The following is a 17,088-nucleotide window of genomic DNA, read 5'->3' as shown; positions in this document are numbered from 1 at the left end:
TGGGTGAGTAAAAGAGGTCACTTATGTATGGTTAGCATGGTTATACGTAATGAGATATTCCACGATCAATACATTACTAAGGCCTCAGGTATTCTGCCACCACAGAGAACACAACTATTACACAAACTAATGTGATAACATTGTCAGTAATTATATATCACACTATTTAAAACTATTTAAAATTAACTAAAGTTGACAAGAGTAGATAGATAGATAGATAGATAGATAGATAGATAGATAGATAGATAGTAATGGAAAATTCACAGCACTCCTCGGTAAAGTTCACGGTGCAATTTATTGAAAAAGCAAGTGCAGCATACAGAGTCTGTATGCGGCACTTGCTTTTTCAAATAAATTGCACCGTGAACTTTACCAAGGAGTGCTGTGGATTTTCCATTACTATTTAGCACGGTCCCTGGTCTCGACTTGGATCTGCGGGCACCCGATATTTACCTTCTACGAAGTGCTGCTTTTACTTTCTGGTTTATAGATAGATAGATAGATATGAGATAGATAGATAGATAGATAGATAGATAGATAGATAAATAGATACAAAAAGAGTAAATGCAGCACTCCAAAAAGTGGTTGTGCCAGCGGTGTGCCTCCCCAGGACCAAGAGGCAGACAGATAAATTCCAACCAACAACACCGCAACACCGGACAGATTTCCAAAAGCAATCGTGTTCATTCACTCTGCAACGTTTCAACCCCACTGGAGTCTTTCTCAGGCACTTCTGGCTGAAACGTTGCAGTTTTCCCTAAGTGAATAAATCTATCCGGTGCTGCGGTATTACATAAACATAAGATAAATAAAGGGTAGCATTAGGGCCCAGAGGGATAGTTATTTATTTAAATACATTTTAACTATAAATAAAACATAAAAAATAAAATGTGACTGTATGTATTGAGGACAGAAGGGATGAGGAGCAGTAAAGGGTTATGTTTGAGTTTCAGGCATTGTGTTGCTATAACTACCTTGTAGGTTGGTCACCATAAGAAGCTGGTTACTGTTTAACATGTCTTTCTACATTAGTCCTGATTAAGAGAATCAATATGATAACAGCTCGACACACTACCGTGCCTTGTTTTACAACACCTCGCCTCGCAGCATTCACTTGGTTGGACCTGTTTCTCCATGTCGGTTGTTAACTATTTTCTAAACTGAAGAAAACCATAAGACATGGTCAATGTCAACACTCAGCCCAATGCCAGCATGGAAGTCACATACGGTAAGGGGGCAATGCTGCGTAATTCATGATAGTTCTGTTTATATAGGCTTTTTATATTTTTCTTTTGTTTCCCAACATTTTTTTTTACCACCAGTCATAAAAATGGTGCCGGAACAAAATGTCTGATAAGAGACAAGCCGGAGGATTTAAATCCTATCCTATCTGAACTATTTAGAATTTTTCTTTTAATTATTCACTGTTTAAAATTTTTTAGATTTTAAAATTACCGAAATTTTTTGCTTTTATGTTACCTGAAAAGACGTTAATAGAACATATTTTAGTCTCTCGCTTTCCTTTCTAAGCTGTCAACAAAGGAAAACATTTTATTGTGTTTATCATTGTACCTCACACTTCTGAGATTACCGATGTTTGCATTGGCTTTTTTAGCTTTTGGTTTCTTTTTTTTTTTTTTTTTACTATGAATTAAATTCACATCCTGATTTCTGAATAATTTAAGTCACTTCTTTATTATAATTAGTAGACAGTTTTTAATTATTAAAATGTTTAGGTTACATTCAATGATTATAACATAGGATCTTTTTTAAGTGATTGTTTTTTTATGACTATTTTATTATTATACCTTTGAAGTTGAGGTTTTAATTTCTATATAATGACCAGTAAATAAGAAGACGTGACGATTTTCTCACATAGTCGATATCCTTCCACAATAGGGAAGTATTGAACAGAGGAAGTACACACCCTAATGTAAAAAAAGACCCAAAGCAAATAAGATTCCGAGGTTAGCAAACAGATCTTTATAGCAAGTAAAGTGTTAGGGGACATGAACGAATTATTAGCTTATTCTTAGATCAACAGGACACTTGGTATAATAAAGTACCTCCAGACTGGATCATAACTGTATTGTATGTTTTGGGAATAAATCATTGTTTATAGGGAATTATTTAATTGTGAAAAAAATTGTATTGTTTTTATTATTTTTATTCATTATTATTTTTGCTCAATAATTTCTTTAACCTTTTCTCCTGGCATAAATTCTGGGCCTTAATGCCCAAGTAATGTATTTATTTATTTTCATTTTTTCCATGATCACATCCTAAGCGGAGTAGCCTTGATTTTTTTGCGCGGGACAAAATGTACATTTTATTAGTACCATTTTAGAATACATATGGCTTTTCCCCCCCATTTTTGTGTGGCGGAATGACAAAATATAGCAATCCTAGCGGGTTTTATTTTACCATGTTAACTGTGTGGGATAAATAATAAAATAATATAATTGTTACTTTGTAACGGATGCTGCTATTCCTAATATGTGTTAAACATTTATTATATTACTTTCTAAATAGTATATATACAAATATGTGTGTAGATTTATTCTTAAAGCGTCACTGTCGTTATACCTTTTAAAATCTAAATCAACAGTAGATGTGATATAAAGCAAGTTTGCCATATACATTCATTTTTTATCTTTTAGTTATCTTGGAGAACACAGCACTTCCTGTTTTCTGACTGTTTTTTTCTTAAAAAAAAAAAAAAAAAGGAAAACAGTCAGAAAACAGGAAGTCCTGTGTATCCCAGGCCATCTGAGCACTCACAGAGAGAAGGCAGTCATGGGATTGATTGACACATTGAGCCGTGACTCTCTGTAGTGGCCGGATTCCTGTTTATAGTCTGTTTTTTTTCAACCAGCACAAGTCAGAAAATCTGCCTACAGGAGACTGGACCTGGATTTCTGGTAAGTTTAGCTTTGTTTTATAGCATGATAACAACAACAAAAAATAATGAATATATATTGCAAACTTGCTTTATTTCATATCTACTGTTGATTAAGATTTTGAAAGTTATAACGACAGTGACACTTTGAAGCAGAAATTTTAAAAAAATGATATATATATATATATTTAACAAATAGTAATCACTAGAAAAACAGAAGATATTCAGCCTGCTCCAACACTGTCAGAACTCTTCCATCTATGCTGAATCCTGTTAGGTGTTTCAGGCTTTAGAAGTTTTATTATATGTTGTTGTCCATTCTTCATCACGGTCTGGTTCAAAATGAAGGAAAACCTCTGAAAAAACATAATAATAAAGTGGAAAAAAAAGTTGTTATATTGCAATTGTTTCATAAACAATGTTAGACAATACGTTTTTCACGCCAACAGCACCAAATGTATTAGGAGTCACATGACTGGAAGGATTTATTCTGAGCATTTGAACGATACCAATAGTTTGGGGGAAGGGGTAGGTTGGTAAGTACAGATTCACTTTAAGCTCTGGCATGAGCTAGTTGCTTATGTAAGGTTATGAAAAAAAGTTATTACAGCATTGTCTTTCATTTTGTGGTCTGAGTTTGTAAGTGGGTTTGGTTGGACAAGTCAAAATAACACACACAACATCTCTTGTGGCACCAGAGTATCATTGATACTGTCAAGTCCTCTGTTTTGGTTTATAATTAGAGATGAGCGAACCGGGTTCGGGTTCGAGTCCATCCGAACCCGAACGATCGGCATTTGATTAGCGGGGGCTGCTGAAGTTGGATAAAGCTCTAACGTTGTCTGGAAAACAGCCAATTACTATGGGCCCTATTCCACCGGACGATTATCGTTCAGATTATCGTTAAATCGTTCGAATCTAAACGATAATTGTTCGGTTGAAATGCAGTTAACGATTAAATACCGAACGAGAAATCGTTGATCGCTTTATAAGACCTGGACCTATTTTTATCGTTGCTCGTTCGCAAAACGTTCGCAAATCATTCACATTGAATAAGACATCGTTCAGTCGTTCGCAATAGATACGAATGCAATAGCGAATAAATAGCGAAGAGAAACGATCGCAATTACGATCATAAGTAACGATTATCGTTCCATGGAAATGACTGAACGTTTTCAGGTCTTTCGCAATAGCGGTCGTTTGAGATCGTTAATCGTTAACGATTATGCAAACGATAATCGTCCAGTGGAATAGGGCCCTAAATCCATGTTTTCCACATAGCCTTAGGGCTTTATCCAAGTTCAGCAGCCACCGCTAATCAAATGCCGAAAGTTCGGGTTCGGATGGACTCCAGCATGCTTGAGGTTCGCTCATCTCTATTTATAATAAAAAATAAATGTCCCTCCAAAAAATTACAAAGGTCCTGTATAAGGCCTCATGGACACGGCCATATTATCAATCCAGTTGTATGGAAGTATAATACACTACCTAGAACCTAGGTAGCCATATTACAGAGGTATTCTTTAGCACTATATGGCAACACTCAAAATCAATGGCTCCACCATATAGAGCTCTATGGGCTGCCATACAAGGATCTAAGATGAATTTACAGTTTTGTTAGTTCTTCTGGACTGTAGGAGTAGATCTGGTCATAAAATCCTATTATATCTTCCTCAGTACAATTAAAGAACCCCCATGCTGATGGTAATGAGATGGTAATGAATGACTTTTAGTTACATCTGTGACGTCATCCTTGGATGTTTTTTACATGCATATTGGTTCCACATGACGGTTCTTTATGATGTTGCCTGGAAATACCCAGATATTCCTGTTTACAGTCATATATGGGACTAGATAAGGAGCATACATGCCATCTGTACAAGTCCTTTTTCTCCAGTATGTATGAATACCCCTTATACCAGAGGGTCGTATATGTTTTCTGTTTTTTTTTTCTCCCACCCTGTAGGAGTAAGGTCCCTACCACACCACCAAATTGACAAAAATAAACCTAGTTATATAGAACACCAAAGCTGCATGGTGAATATGTCTCTGCATTACAGTACATACATAACACACTTCTTTTCATTGTAATATACATATAAAACTTCTTAATGCATTTCCCCATCAGCTTGTTAGGGCATTATCTGTTGATCTTTTGAGGTCGAACTACTACAATGGCATATCTTAAGAAGTCAAAAATTACTGCCATATGGTGCCAACTGTGAATAACAGTAACATACAGTGCACTGATAATATCACCTTAGAGTTGTCAAATCAAGAGCACAAATATTGCCACCATACAGTACACATATAATAGTGTTTTTAATATTATCAACAATAAATATTCCAAATAATAATTAATAGGGCTATGTTCACCGGCCACCGGCCGACTTTACATTGTGTAAACAGCTATTATTATGTATGTGAGCCTACCCTGGAGGTCTAAAAGGCTGCCAGTACTCTGGTTTGGAAAGCCCTTACTTGTTTGGAGAGTCCTATCAAAATAAGCTGATAACAGTGTGCACGCTGCTGAGACCACCAAGGATCATCAGGAAACCGGGCAGTACTTGGTTTTCTTGCAGCACCACTACAGGGGTAATTAAAGCGACCCTGTACCCACAATCTGACCCCCCCCCCCAAAACCACTTGTACCGTCAGATAGCTGCTTTCAATCCAAGATCTGTCCTGGGGTCCGTTCGGCAGGGGATGCAGTTATTGTCATAAAAACAACTTTTAATCCGGCAGCGCTGTGTCTAACGGCCGGGGCTTACATTTGTATAGGCATTAGGCTGGCACAACCTCTCTGTCCCTCCTTCCCACCCTCCTCATCATTAGGAATGCTCCAGGCAGATTGCTTCCTATTCCCCACCTGTGTGCATAATGAACGTGGGCTGGATTGTTAATACACCTGTGCAGAGCTCAAACAGCAGTAAATGTTCCTGGATCATTCCTAATGATGAAGAGGGTGGGGAGGAAGGACGGAGAGGTGGTGCCAGCCTAATGCATATACAAATGTAAGCCCCGGCCGTTAGACACAGCGCTGCAGGATTAAAAGTTGTTTTTAGGACAATAACTGCATCCCCTGCAGAACGGACCACAGGACAGATCTTGGATTAAAAACAGCTACAAGGTACAAGTGGTTTAGGGGGGGACAGATTTTGGGTACAGAGTTGCTTTAAAGGGGTTATCCAGTGCTACAAAAACATGGCCCCTTTCTTTCAGAGACAACATGTCTTGTCTCCAGTTCAGGTGCGGTTTGCAATTAAGCTCCATTCACTTCAATGGAATTAAGCAGCTAAACACTGGACAAGCTGGACACAAGAGTGGGGCTGTCTCTGGAAGAAAGTGGTCGATAACCCCTTTAAGTATTACATTGTGTCCATTCACATCAGTAGGTTGTGTGTGTAATACAGGACAGGTGCTCCAGAGTGAGAGACGCTCTGCAGCAGATTTCACGCTGCGAGTTAGCAGCGAAATCCGCTGCGGATCCAGTCGGCCTGGGAATTAAAGGGGCTGCGGGCAGGCTTTCAGCCGGCGGCGCGGGGGTTAAAGGGGCCGGGTCCCATACACGCAGCGGATCCGCTGGTGTATGGGACCCATTCACCTTCATACTACTGGATCCGCAGCAGATTTCGCTGCTAACTCGCAGCGTGAAATCTGCTGCGGATCCGGTAGGTGTGAACACAGCCATTAACCGATTTGACCAAAAGATGAGGATACTAAACAGAGGATGACAAGAACGGCGGAATGCCGCCAGCCTCCGTGTCACACTATATGGGAGGCACGCGCGGCTCCTCTCCCCGCACTGAAGAATGAACATGTTCATTCTTCAGCGCCGAGAGATGTAGCACGCGCGCCTCCCATAGACTGTCATTATGACACGAAGGCTGGCGGCATTCCGCGGCGGACAAATCCACCGCAGAATTCCGCCGTTCTTTCTCTGTGTGAACGGGGTCTTATCCAGAATTTCCTGACAGGGTGTATGAAACTGGACAGCTCCTTAAAGTTTTCACTTTACTTTTTGTGTGCTGCCTCATAGTTGTACAATGTTTTGTTCTCCCTTCACACCCAAAGTGAAAGCGAAAATTCTGCTGTGCCCAGGGAGCAGTGCATTGTGGGAGCCAAGAGGGCAAAGCAGAGCTGTTAAGTCACATGACTCAGTTCAGATGAACTGATTCCATGAAATCAATGGCAGAATTTTTGCTTTCACTTTAGTTTTGACTGGAGAAGAAAATGACAGACATATTATAGTATATAAATCACTGCAAGATAGGTAAAAAAAAAAAAAAAAAAAAAGTATTTATAAGGTTACTCATCTTTTAATGTAGATTTTGACTCTGGTGATGACTCCAACATGTCCTACTCATTCCCCCCCCCCCACACACACACACACACACTCACATCATCTATCTGGGGAGAGGTCGGAGACCACCATACATGTTAGACAGTCGGCCCGTTCCCCCCAAAATTATCTAATGTGTATTGTTCCCTAAAATATTTCCCCAAAAATCTGACTAATTCAGGTAATTTCACTTTTTTGAAAAAAAGGGGAAAACGGGCCCTGTCAGACACCATTCTGTACCACTTCCTCATAAGCAATGACAGGCCTCACAAAATGGCCGCCTTATTTTACTACCTCATCTTCTTTATTGTTCACCAGATACTGTACTTGTGGAAATGCAAAAACTGATGGCTTTATTGCCTGCCATTCCTCATGGAAAGAATAGTTCTTTACATGATTTCCCCATCGTTCTGTACTGCACAATAGTCTGATTGTAGACTATATTGTTATATGGCACAGGGGCAGGTAAAAGTGGCCTGCAGGTGCACACTGCTCCATGTTATCAGCTACGGCTGGATCTCCCTAGTGAAACCATTTGCCCACATTATTTCCTTATCTGCCTCTGACAATTTGCCATGTAAATCAAATAGTCACATTTTTTCTGATATTTTTCACTGTCTTATAATCTTCTGTAAAATTTCAAACTATACATTTATTGTCCATCTAGTCATGTCAAGACTTCAATTTCCACAAAAGCTGAGGTGCATATTATCGGGTTCTGCAGCAGCTGAGGTGTGCATTATGAGGTTCGGCGAGGTGTGCATTATGAGGTTCGGCAGCAGCTGAGGTGTTCATTATGATGTTCTGCAGCAGCTGAGGTTTGCTTTGCATTATGAGGTTCTGCAGCAGCTGAGGTGTGCATTATGAGGTTCTGCAGCAGCTGAGGTGTGTATTATGATGTTCTGCAGCAGCTGAGGTGTTCATTATGATGTTCTGCAGCAGCTGAGGTGTGCATTATAAGGTTCCTCAGCAACTTAGTTGTGTATTATGATGTTCTGCAGCAGCTGAGGTGTGCATTATGATGTTCTGCAGCAGCTGAGGTGTGTAATATGAGATTTGGGAGCAGCTGAAGTGTGCATTATGATGTTCTGCAGCAGCTGAGCTGTGTATTATGAGATTCGGGAGCAGCTGAGGTGTGCATTATGATGTTCTGCAGCAGCTGAGGTGTATTATGAGGTTCTGAAGCAATTGACGTGTGTATTATGATGTTCTGCAGCAGACGAGGTGTATATTATGATGTTTGGCAGCAGCTGAGGTGTGTATTATGATGTTCCGAAGCAATTGAGGGGTGTATTATGAGGTTCGGCAGCAGCTGAGGTGTGTATCATGATGTTCTGCAGCAGCTGAGATGTGCATTATGAGGTTCTACAGCAACTGAGGTGTGCATTATGATGTTCTGCAGCAGCTGAGGTGTGCATTATGATGTTCTGCCGCAGCTGAGGTGTGCATTATGATGTTCTGCAGCAGCTGAGGTGTGCATTATGAGGTCCGGCAGCAGCTGAGGTGTGTTATGATGTTCTGCAGCAGCTGAGGTGTGCATTATGATGTTCTGCAGCAGCTGAGGTGTGTATTATTATGTTCGGCAGCAGCTGAGGTGTGCATTGTGAGGTTCTACAGCAGCTGAGGTGTGTTATGAGGTTCTGCAACAACTGAGGTGTGTATTATGATGTTCGGCAGCAGCTGAGGTGTGCATTATGAGGTTCTACAGCTACTGAGGTGTGCATTATGATGTTCTTCAGCAGCTGAGGTGTGTATTATGATGTTCGGCAGCAGCTGAGGTGTGCATTATGATGTTCTGCAGCAGCTGAGGTGTGTATTATTATGTTCGGCAGCAGCTGAGGTGTGCATTGTGAGGTTCTACAGCAGCTGAGGTGTGTTATGAGGTTCTGCAACAACTGAGGTGTGTATTATGATGTTCGGCAGCAGCTGAGGTGTGCATTATGAGGTTCTACAGCTACTGAGGTGTGCATTATGATGTTCTTCAGCAGCTGAGGTGTGTATTATGATGTTCGGCAGCAGCTGAGGTGTGCATTATGATGTTCTGCAGCAGCTGAGGTGTGTATTATGAGATTCGGGAGCAGCTGAGGTGTGTATTATGATGTTTGGCAGCAGCTGAGGTGTGCATTATGATGTTCTGCAGCAGCTGAGGTGTGTATTATGAGATTCGGGAGCAGCTGAGGTGTGTATTATGATGTTTGGCAGCAGCTGAGGTGTGCATTATGAGGTTCTGCAGCAGCTGAGGTGTGTATTATGATGTTTGGCAGCAGCTGAGGTGTGCATTATGAGGTTCTGCAGCAGCTGAGGTGTGTATTATGATGTTCGGCTGCAGCTTAGGTGTGCATTATGAGGTTCTGCAGCAGCTGAGGTGTGTATTATGATGTTCGGCAGCAGCTGAGGTGTGCATTATGATGTTCTGCAGCAGCTGAGGTGTGTATTATGAGATTCGGGAGCAGCTGAGGTGTGTATTATGATGTTCGGCTGCAGCTTAGGTGTAGATTATGAGGTTCTGCAGCAGCTGAGGTGTGTATTTTGATGTTCGGCTGCAGCTGAGGCGTGCATTATGAGGTTCTGAAGCAATTGACGTGTTTATTATGATGTTCTGCAGCAGAGGAGGTGTGTATTATGATGTTTGGCAGCAGCTGAGGTGTATATTATGATGTTCCGAAGCAATTGAGGGGTGTATTATGATGTTCTGCAGCAGCTGATGTGTGTATTATGATGTTCTGCAGTAGCTGAGGTCTATTGTAAGGTTCTGCAGTAAAGAAATCTCTTATGACCACTACACCCTAAGGGACTGTTCACATTGCAGATTCAGCATGGAGATTCCGCCGGGAAAGTCCGCCCACGGTCTCCACGGTAAATCTCTCCTGCTATGTCTTTGAATGGAAGGGCTCTCCATTCCTCTCCACTCAAAGAATTGACACATCAATACTTTGAGCGGTGAGCGGAGGCGCGCAAGCCCTCCCATTCAAAGACATAGTAGGAGAGATTTACCGTGGAGACCGCGGAGGTTCCCGGCGGATTCTCCATGCCGAAACCGTTGTGTGAACGGGCCTTAAGGCAATAAAACTTAACTTTTCATAAATATCTAAAATAGAAAAACATCCACTGTGAGAACAGTGCTCAAAACAAATATGAAACGGGTATGTAGATATATATCCAGATACAGAGGGATATCTCATCTACATCCAATCGATGTTGGGGTACACACCTCCTTAACAGGATGGATATATACACAGTTCCAACGGGTTTCTCCTGTCTTGTTTCTACTGGTTCATCAGGGAAACAGGTGTTTTCTTATGGAACATAGATATTTTCCAAATGCGCTACATAAATAAAATAATATTGAAAAAGTGACAGATAGCCTGCCTACAACATATATACATATATGTTGTAGGCAGGCTATCACTGTAGCGTGTTTGGAAACTATCTAGATGTAGCTGTGAGAGAGCACATTATCCCTCCCCTGCCCTACTGAAATATCCCTCTGTATCTGGATATATATCTACACATATTCATTTAAAGTTAAGTTTTATCACCTTAGGGTGTAGTGGTCATAAGAGATTTCTTTGATGTTGAAATACACCATCAGGCAGTGTATATTGAAGGATCTACATATGCTAAGTAAATGGTTAACGTTCTGCAGTAGCTGAGGTGTGTATTATGAGGTTCTTCAGCAGCTAATTTGTATACTATGATGTTCTGCAGGTTGATGTTCTGCAGATGTGTTCTGAGGTTTAGCAGCAGTCGAGGTGTGTGTTATAAGATTATGCAGCAGCTGAGGTGTGTATTATGATGTGCTGCAGTAGCTGGGGTGTGTGTGTGTAATATGAGCTTCTGCAGCAGGTGTGATGTATTATGATAGATAGATAGATAGATAGATAGATAGATAGATAGATAGATAGATAGATATGAAATCATACCTCCCAACTTTTGATAAAAGGAAAGAGAGACATTCACGCCCCTATAGTCAATTGTCAATTCTTTGAACGGAGAGGTGTGGAGAGCAAGACCTCCCAATGAAAGACATAACAGGCGGGATTCTTTGCGGAGTCCCCGGGTGGGGGTTCCGAGCGGGTTCTATGTGCTGATTACATGGAGTAAACAAGCCCTAAGGAATAGACTGCTGAATAATTACATATCTTTAGTGGAAGGCGATGGCAGTGTATGTCAATAATCAGCAGTAATAAATTGTAGTTGCAGGGAGTGATCCTCAGAAGACTTAAACCTATTTGGAATAAAAGGCTTGATAAGGACTATAGGGATCACCAATGTACCATAGAGTGTGAATGGAATTGCAGATATGTGTGCTGCTGCCGCTCCGTTCACTTGGGGACAGTTGACCTGTGTCCTCCTGATCGGTGGGTGTCCCAGAGAGGGTCAGTCCTGTGGACGGGGACAACTCTGAATCTCTTTTTTATGTAGAAAGGTAATTTCTCACTGTCACAGGTAGAGGGCAGTAAAGCACCAAGAATACTGGAGGTTTGCTGCTTCGTATCACGGTGAGCACTCTTCTTGGTACTGCACCATGACTCAATACATGACACAATTACTGGTGATGATTCAGGAATTGTTACGTAATGCACCTCAAACTAATTTATAATTAAAGAAGCATAGGGAAAACCCTATTGCGGAATTCTTGGTTAATACGGGGGTCTCTCTTTCAGGACCCTTATGTATTATCCTATTATATTATTATTATATATATATTATTATAGTTGCTGCTGGGTTCCCCCACAGATTACAGAAGCAGCGCACAATGAAATTTGGTTATCCTCAAGGTGTCTTTTCTACTAAAAGAGATTGGTTACAACTGAACAAGTATGTCACATGATTATAGGATCTTGGAGGTGAAAAAACAATCTAGTGTGGTGATAATATCCTTATATCCTAAGAGTAAAGATCCACTTAAAGGAGAAGTCTGGCGAAATTTTTTATTAAAGTGTTGTATAGCCCCCCCTTCCCCCAAAAGCTATACAAATCACCAATAAACACTTATTATGGGAAAGTGCTTTTTTTCCCTGCACTTACTACTGCATCAAGGCTTCACTTCCTGGATAACATGGTGATGTCACTTCCTGGATAACATGGTGATGTCACTTCCTGGATAACATGGTGATGTCACTTCCTGGATAACATGGTGATGGCACAACCCTACTCCCAGAGCTGTGTGGACTGTGGCTGCTGGAGAGGGATGGTCAGTGTCCCTCCAGTGCCCTGTGTCCCTCAGTGTCCCCCTACCATCATCCTCTCAAGCAGCCACAGCCCGCACAGCTCTGGGAGTCGGGTCGTGACATCACCATGTTATCCAGGAAGTGAAGCCTTGATGCTGTAGTAAATGCAGGGAAAAAAGCACTTTATAAGCATCTCCCGTAATAAGTGTATATTGGTGATTTGTATAACTTTTGGGGGGCAATACAATACTTTAATAAAAAATGTTGACAGACTTCTCCTTTAACCCCTTGCCACAATATGACGTTCTGGGAACGCCATTTTGCGGGAACTACCTGCATCCCATGACGTTATTCTCTCCTTGCCCCCCCCTCCTGTCCCTAGCAGCGATCGGGCAGCGGGAGAAGGCTGTGTCACACAGCCTCCTCCCGCTGCCTCTGCCCGGAGGGGAGCCACGCTCCCCCGGGCAGTTAACCCCATAGGCACCACGTTCAAGGGCAACCGCCGTGTCTATGGAGCAGCCGGAGAGAGATCCGTTCCCTACGACCCCCCCTCCCCCTTCATCCCCCCTGGAGCCGCGAGTGTTCGCGCGGCTCCGGGGGGGTTACCATAGCAACCCAGACGCTGCTTCCTGCGTCTGGCCTACTATGGATGACAGTGATCAGGCCCCTGCACTGAGGCAGGGACCTGATCTATGATGATGATTATGATATTGATATGATATTGATGATTGAGATATTGATTATGATATGATATGATTCTGACAGCTCATTCATTCTCTATAGTACATTACAGCACTGACCATGTGCTGTAATGTATTATAGTGGTACCTGTAAAGTTAAAATAAAACACATACATACACAAATAAATAAATACACAAATAAATAAAATAAATAAATAAATAAATATTCACATTCCCCATCCCCCTTTATAAATGATCCCCTATAAATGAGATACATATATTTGGTATCCGCCGCGCCGTGACCCCATGTATTAACCTGTTACATTAATTATCCCGCCTGATTAACGCCGCTAAAAAATTTAATAGAAAACTAATCAAAATTAAAAATTTTTGTTAATCCCACCTCCTAAAAAATATAGATAAAAGCTATCAAAATGTCACATGTACCCAAAAGGTGTACTACTAAAAACGTCAGCTTATGCCGCAAATAAAAAGTCCTCACATAACTCCATTGGCGAAAAAATTTTAATATTACTGCTCTTACAATATGCAAGACACAAACAGTTTTTATAGTATAAATGCCATAAGCTATTACAAAAACTATATAAAATGGAAATCACTGTAATCGTATCGACCTGACGAATAACGATAACATGTCATACATAATGTATAGTAAACGGCGTACAAAAAAATGGTGAAAAACTGCTGCTAAATTGTGTTTTTTATTCATACCACCTCATTAAAAATTTTATAAAAAAATTATGAAGTGTCACATGTCCCCCCGAATGGTACCGATGGAAATGTCAACTTGTCTTACACAAATATTTTGGCACGGCAAGGCCTCTGTGACACAGTATAATGGCTAAAAAATAAAAATAAAAAAGGTATTAAAATGGAATATCTGCCAAAATAATGAAAATTTTTAATTTCCCATGAAATTTTCATGAAAATTTGAAAAATCACTGCAAAATTTTGAAGCCCTCTAACATCCTAACAAGTAAAAGGACGCTCACCAAATGACGTCACCATAAAGCAGACATGTTGTAGATGTTGCATTAATAATTAGTTCATGTAGCATGACTTCATGTAGCGTGATTTTTACAAAAAACTACTGAGTGTATCAACCAAAGTATACCACAAACATAAGGAGGAATATGTCACGAAAAAACATTCTCAGAATAACCGCGATAGTTAAAAGCATCGCAGAATTATCACTACATAAAGAAATTAAAGAGTTTTGAAAAATAGGGGTTAATGTATGACACATTGTAAAGTTTTGTATTGGGGGTCATGGGGTAGAATAATGTTGACTTCAAAATCAGATTATTAGAGGAAAGGCGGTTTATATACATGGGGCCTATTGTTTCATCTCTTCTTAAGGAAGTTGTGGCTTTTGTTTCAGAATACTAGGTTCTTAAAGGGGTATTCCAGTCTTTTGTAAAAAAAATAAAATAAAACTTTTCTGGTAAGGTAGGAATAGGAAAAAAAATTGTTATATTTACCTACGCCTGGTGCCCCTTTAGCTCCCATTCAGCTCTGTCTGATCCCCTGATCTTCAGTCTTTTTTTCTGCCTTAAAGATGAACACATGGTGCAGGACCTGCTCGCTCAGCAAATCATTGGCCAAGAGGGGACACCACAGCAGGCAGTGATTGGCTGACCTGACAGGTCCTTCACTGGGCATTCACCTCAAAAGCAGGAAGACAGAAGATCAGGGCTGGGTAGGTATGTATTTTTTTCCTTTTTCCCCATGACCTTTACACAGCTCGATCATTTCACACCGTTTACTCATGTTTCCTGTGGCCCTTCACTTTCATCATTAACAGCCGCATATCCCATTTACACGGGGAGATATGATATTCTTAGGGCCACACAATTCCAATAATCAACTAAAGAACTACTACGTTTGTTCATTGGCCACTGTCTGCCAATAATCAGCACTGTCATGACTTTCATGTTACATAGTTACATAGTTAATACGGTTGAAAAAAGACACATGCCCATCAAGTTCAACCAAGGAGGGGATGGATACAGGGAAGGGGGAGGGGTGATAGGTTCTATACATAATGCATTTATATTATTTTGCTCTAAGAACTTGTCTAGCCCTGTTTTGAAGCCCTCTATTGTTTTTGCTGTGACCAGATCCTGTGGTAGACTGTGTGGTAGACACAGATTCACAGTTCTCATTGTAAAGAAGACTTGTCGCCTCTGGAGGTTGAACCTTTTTTTCTCCAGGCGGAGGCAGTGCCCTCTTGTCCTTTGAGGGGGTTTTACCTGGAACATCTTTTCCCCATATTTCTTGTAGGGGCCATTTATATATTTAAATAAATAAATCATATCTCCCCTTAAACGTCTCTTTTCCAGACTAAACAAATGTAATTCTTTTAATCTCTCCTCATAACTAAGATGCTCCATTCCCCTTATTAGTTTAGTTGCCCGTCTTTGTACCCTTTCCAGCTCTAGAACATCCTTTTTATGAATCGGGTTCCAAAACTGGACCGCATACTCCAGATGGGGCCGCACCAAAGCTTTATAAAGCGATAATATTATATCCCTGTCCCGAGAGTCCATGCCTGTTTTAATGCATGTCAATATCCTGCTGGCCTTAGAAGCAGCTGCCTGACATTGTGTGCTGTTCTGTAGTCTATTATCTACAAGTACACCCAGATCCTTCTCCATCAGCGACTCTCCCAGAGTAACTCCCCCCAGGACATATGATGCATGCGGGTTATTAGTACCCAGGTGCATAACTTTACATTTATCCACATTGAACCTCGTTTGCCAAGTGGACGCCCAAACACTCAGTGTGTCTAAGTCATCCTGTAACATCTGCACATCATCCATAGACTGTACTGTACTACAAAGCTTGGTGTCATCTGCAAAGATAGAAACATTGCTGTTAATTCCATTCTCAATATCATTAATAAACAAGTTAAACAGAAGAGGGCCCAGTACTGACCCTTGGGGTACACCACTTATTACCGAGGACCATTCGGAGTAGGAATCATTGACCACCACTCTCTGGGTACGATTATTAAGCCAGTTTTCAATCCAGTTACACATTAAATTTTCCAAACCGATAGACTTTAACTTACCCATCAGTTGTCCATGAGGAACTGTGTCAAACGCTTTAGCAAAATCCAGGTACACGATATCCACAGCCGCGCTGCCATCCAGGCTTCTACTTACCTCTTCATAGAAACATATTAGGTTGGTTTGACAGCTTCTGTCCTTAGTAAAACCATGCTGGTTATCACTTATAATACTATTAGCCACTACATATTCCTGGATGTAGTCCCTTATAAGCCCCTCAAATAGTTTCCCCACAATGGACGTTAAGCTTACAGGTCTATAGTTACCTGGGGAAGTTCGAGAGCCCTTTTTGAAGATCGGCACTACATTTGCCTTACGCCAGTCTCTTGGCACAATACCAGTAAGCAAAGAATCACTGAATATTTCATACAAGGGTAGAGAAATTACAGAACTGAGTTCCCTAAGAACTCTGGGGTGTAATCCATCAGGCCCTGGAGCTTTGGTTACATTGAGTTTATTTAATTTATCTTGGACCATATCTATGGTAAACCAGTTCAGTACATTACATGTGTTAGCAGCACTGGCACCACCCACCTCAGTACTGGCCCCACCCACCACAGCTCCATCCTCTTTTGTATATACAGAGCTGAAGAACCCATTAAGTAACTCAGCTTTCTCCTGATCCCCAGTTATTAATTCCCCGTCGCCATTATTTAGGGGTCCTACATGCTCTGACCTTGGTTTTTTTGCATTAATATATTTGAAGAATTTTTTGGGGTTTCTTTTGCTATCTATAGCTACCTGCCTTTCATTGTGAATTTTTGCTGCTTTTATTACATTTTTACAGGTTTTGTTGACTTCTTTGTAATGTTTAAATGCTACAGCTGACCCCTCTGATTTGTATTTTTTGAATGCCCCTTTTTTCTCATTTATAGCCCTTCTAACCTCGGCTGTAAGCCAT

The 17,088-nt window shown here is 40.8% G+C and overlaps 2 protein-coding genes across 4 annotated transcripts in view; both read left to right on the top strand.

Annotated features, from left to right (window-relative positions):
• PKIG (cAMP-dependent protein kinase inhibitor gamma) overlaps positions 1–17,088 on the top strand; it is a 389,802-nt gene that overhangs the window by 169,249 nt on the left and 203,465 nt on the right. The window lies entirely within an intron of this gene.
• HNF4A (hepatocyte nuclear factor 4 alpha) overlaps positions 1,093–17,088 on the top strand; it is an 83,479-nt gene continuing 67,483 nt past the window's right edge. Inside the window, exons 1-2 of one of the 2 annotated variants that reach the window (XM_069953617.1) lie at positions 1,093–1,228; positions 2,876–2,921. In XM_069953617.1, coding sequence (XP_069809718.1) covers positions 1,187–1,228; positions 2,876–2,921 — 88 coding nt within the window. In that variant the 5' untranslated portion in view covers positions 1,093–1,186. The remainder of the gene's footprint in view (positions 1,229–2,875; positions 2,922–17,088) is intronic. The other variant, XM_069953618.1, reaches the window with a different exon arrangement.

Source organism: Dendropsophus ebraccatus, chromosome 14 (assembly GCF_027789765.1).
Source record: "Dendropsophus ebraccatus isolate aDenEbr1 chromosome 14, aDenEbr1.pat, whole genome shotgun sequence".
Taxonomy (NCBI): Eukaryota; Metazoa; Chordata; class Amphibia; order Anura; family Hylidae; genus Dendropsophus; species Dendropsophus ebraccatus.
This window is presented reverse-complemented; position numbering and strand designations above follow the sequence as displayed.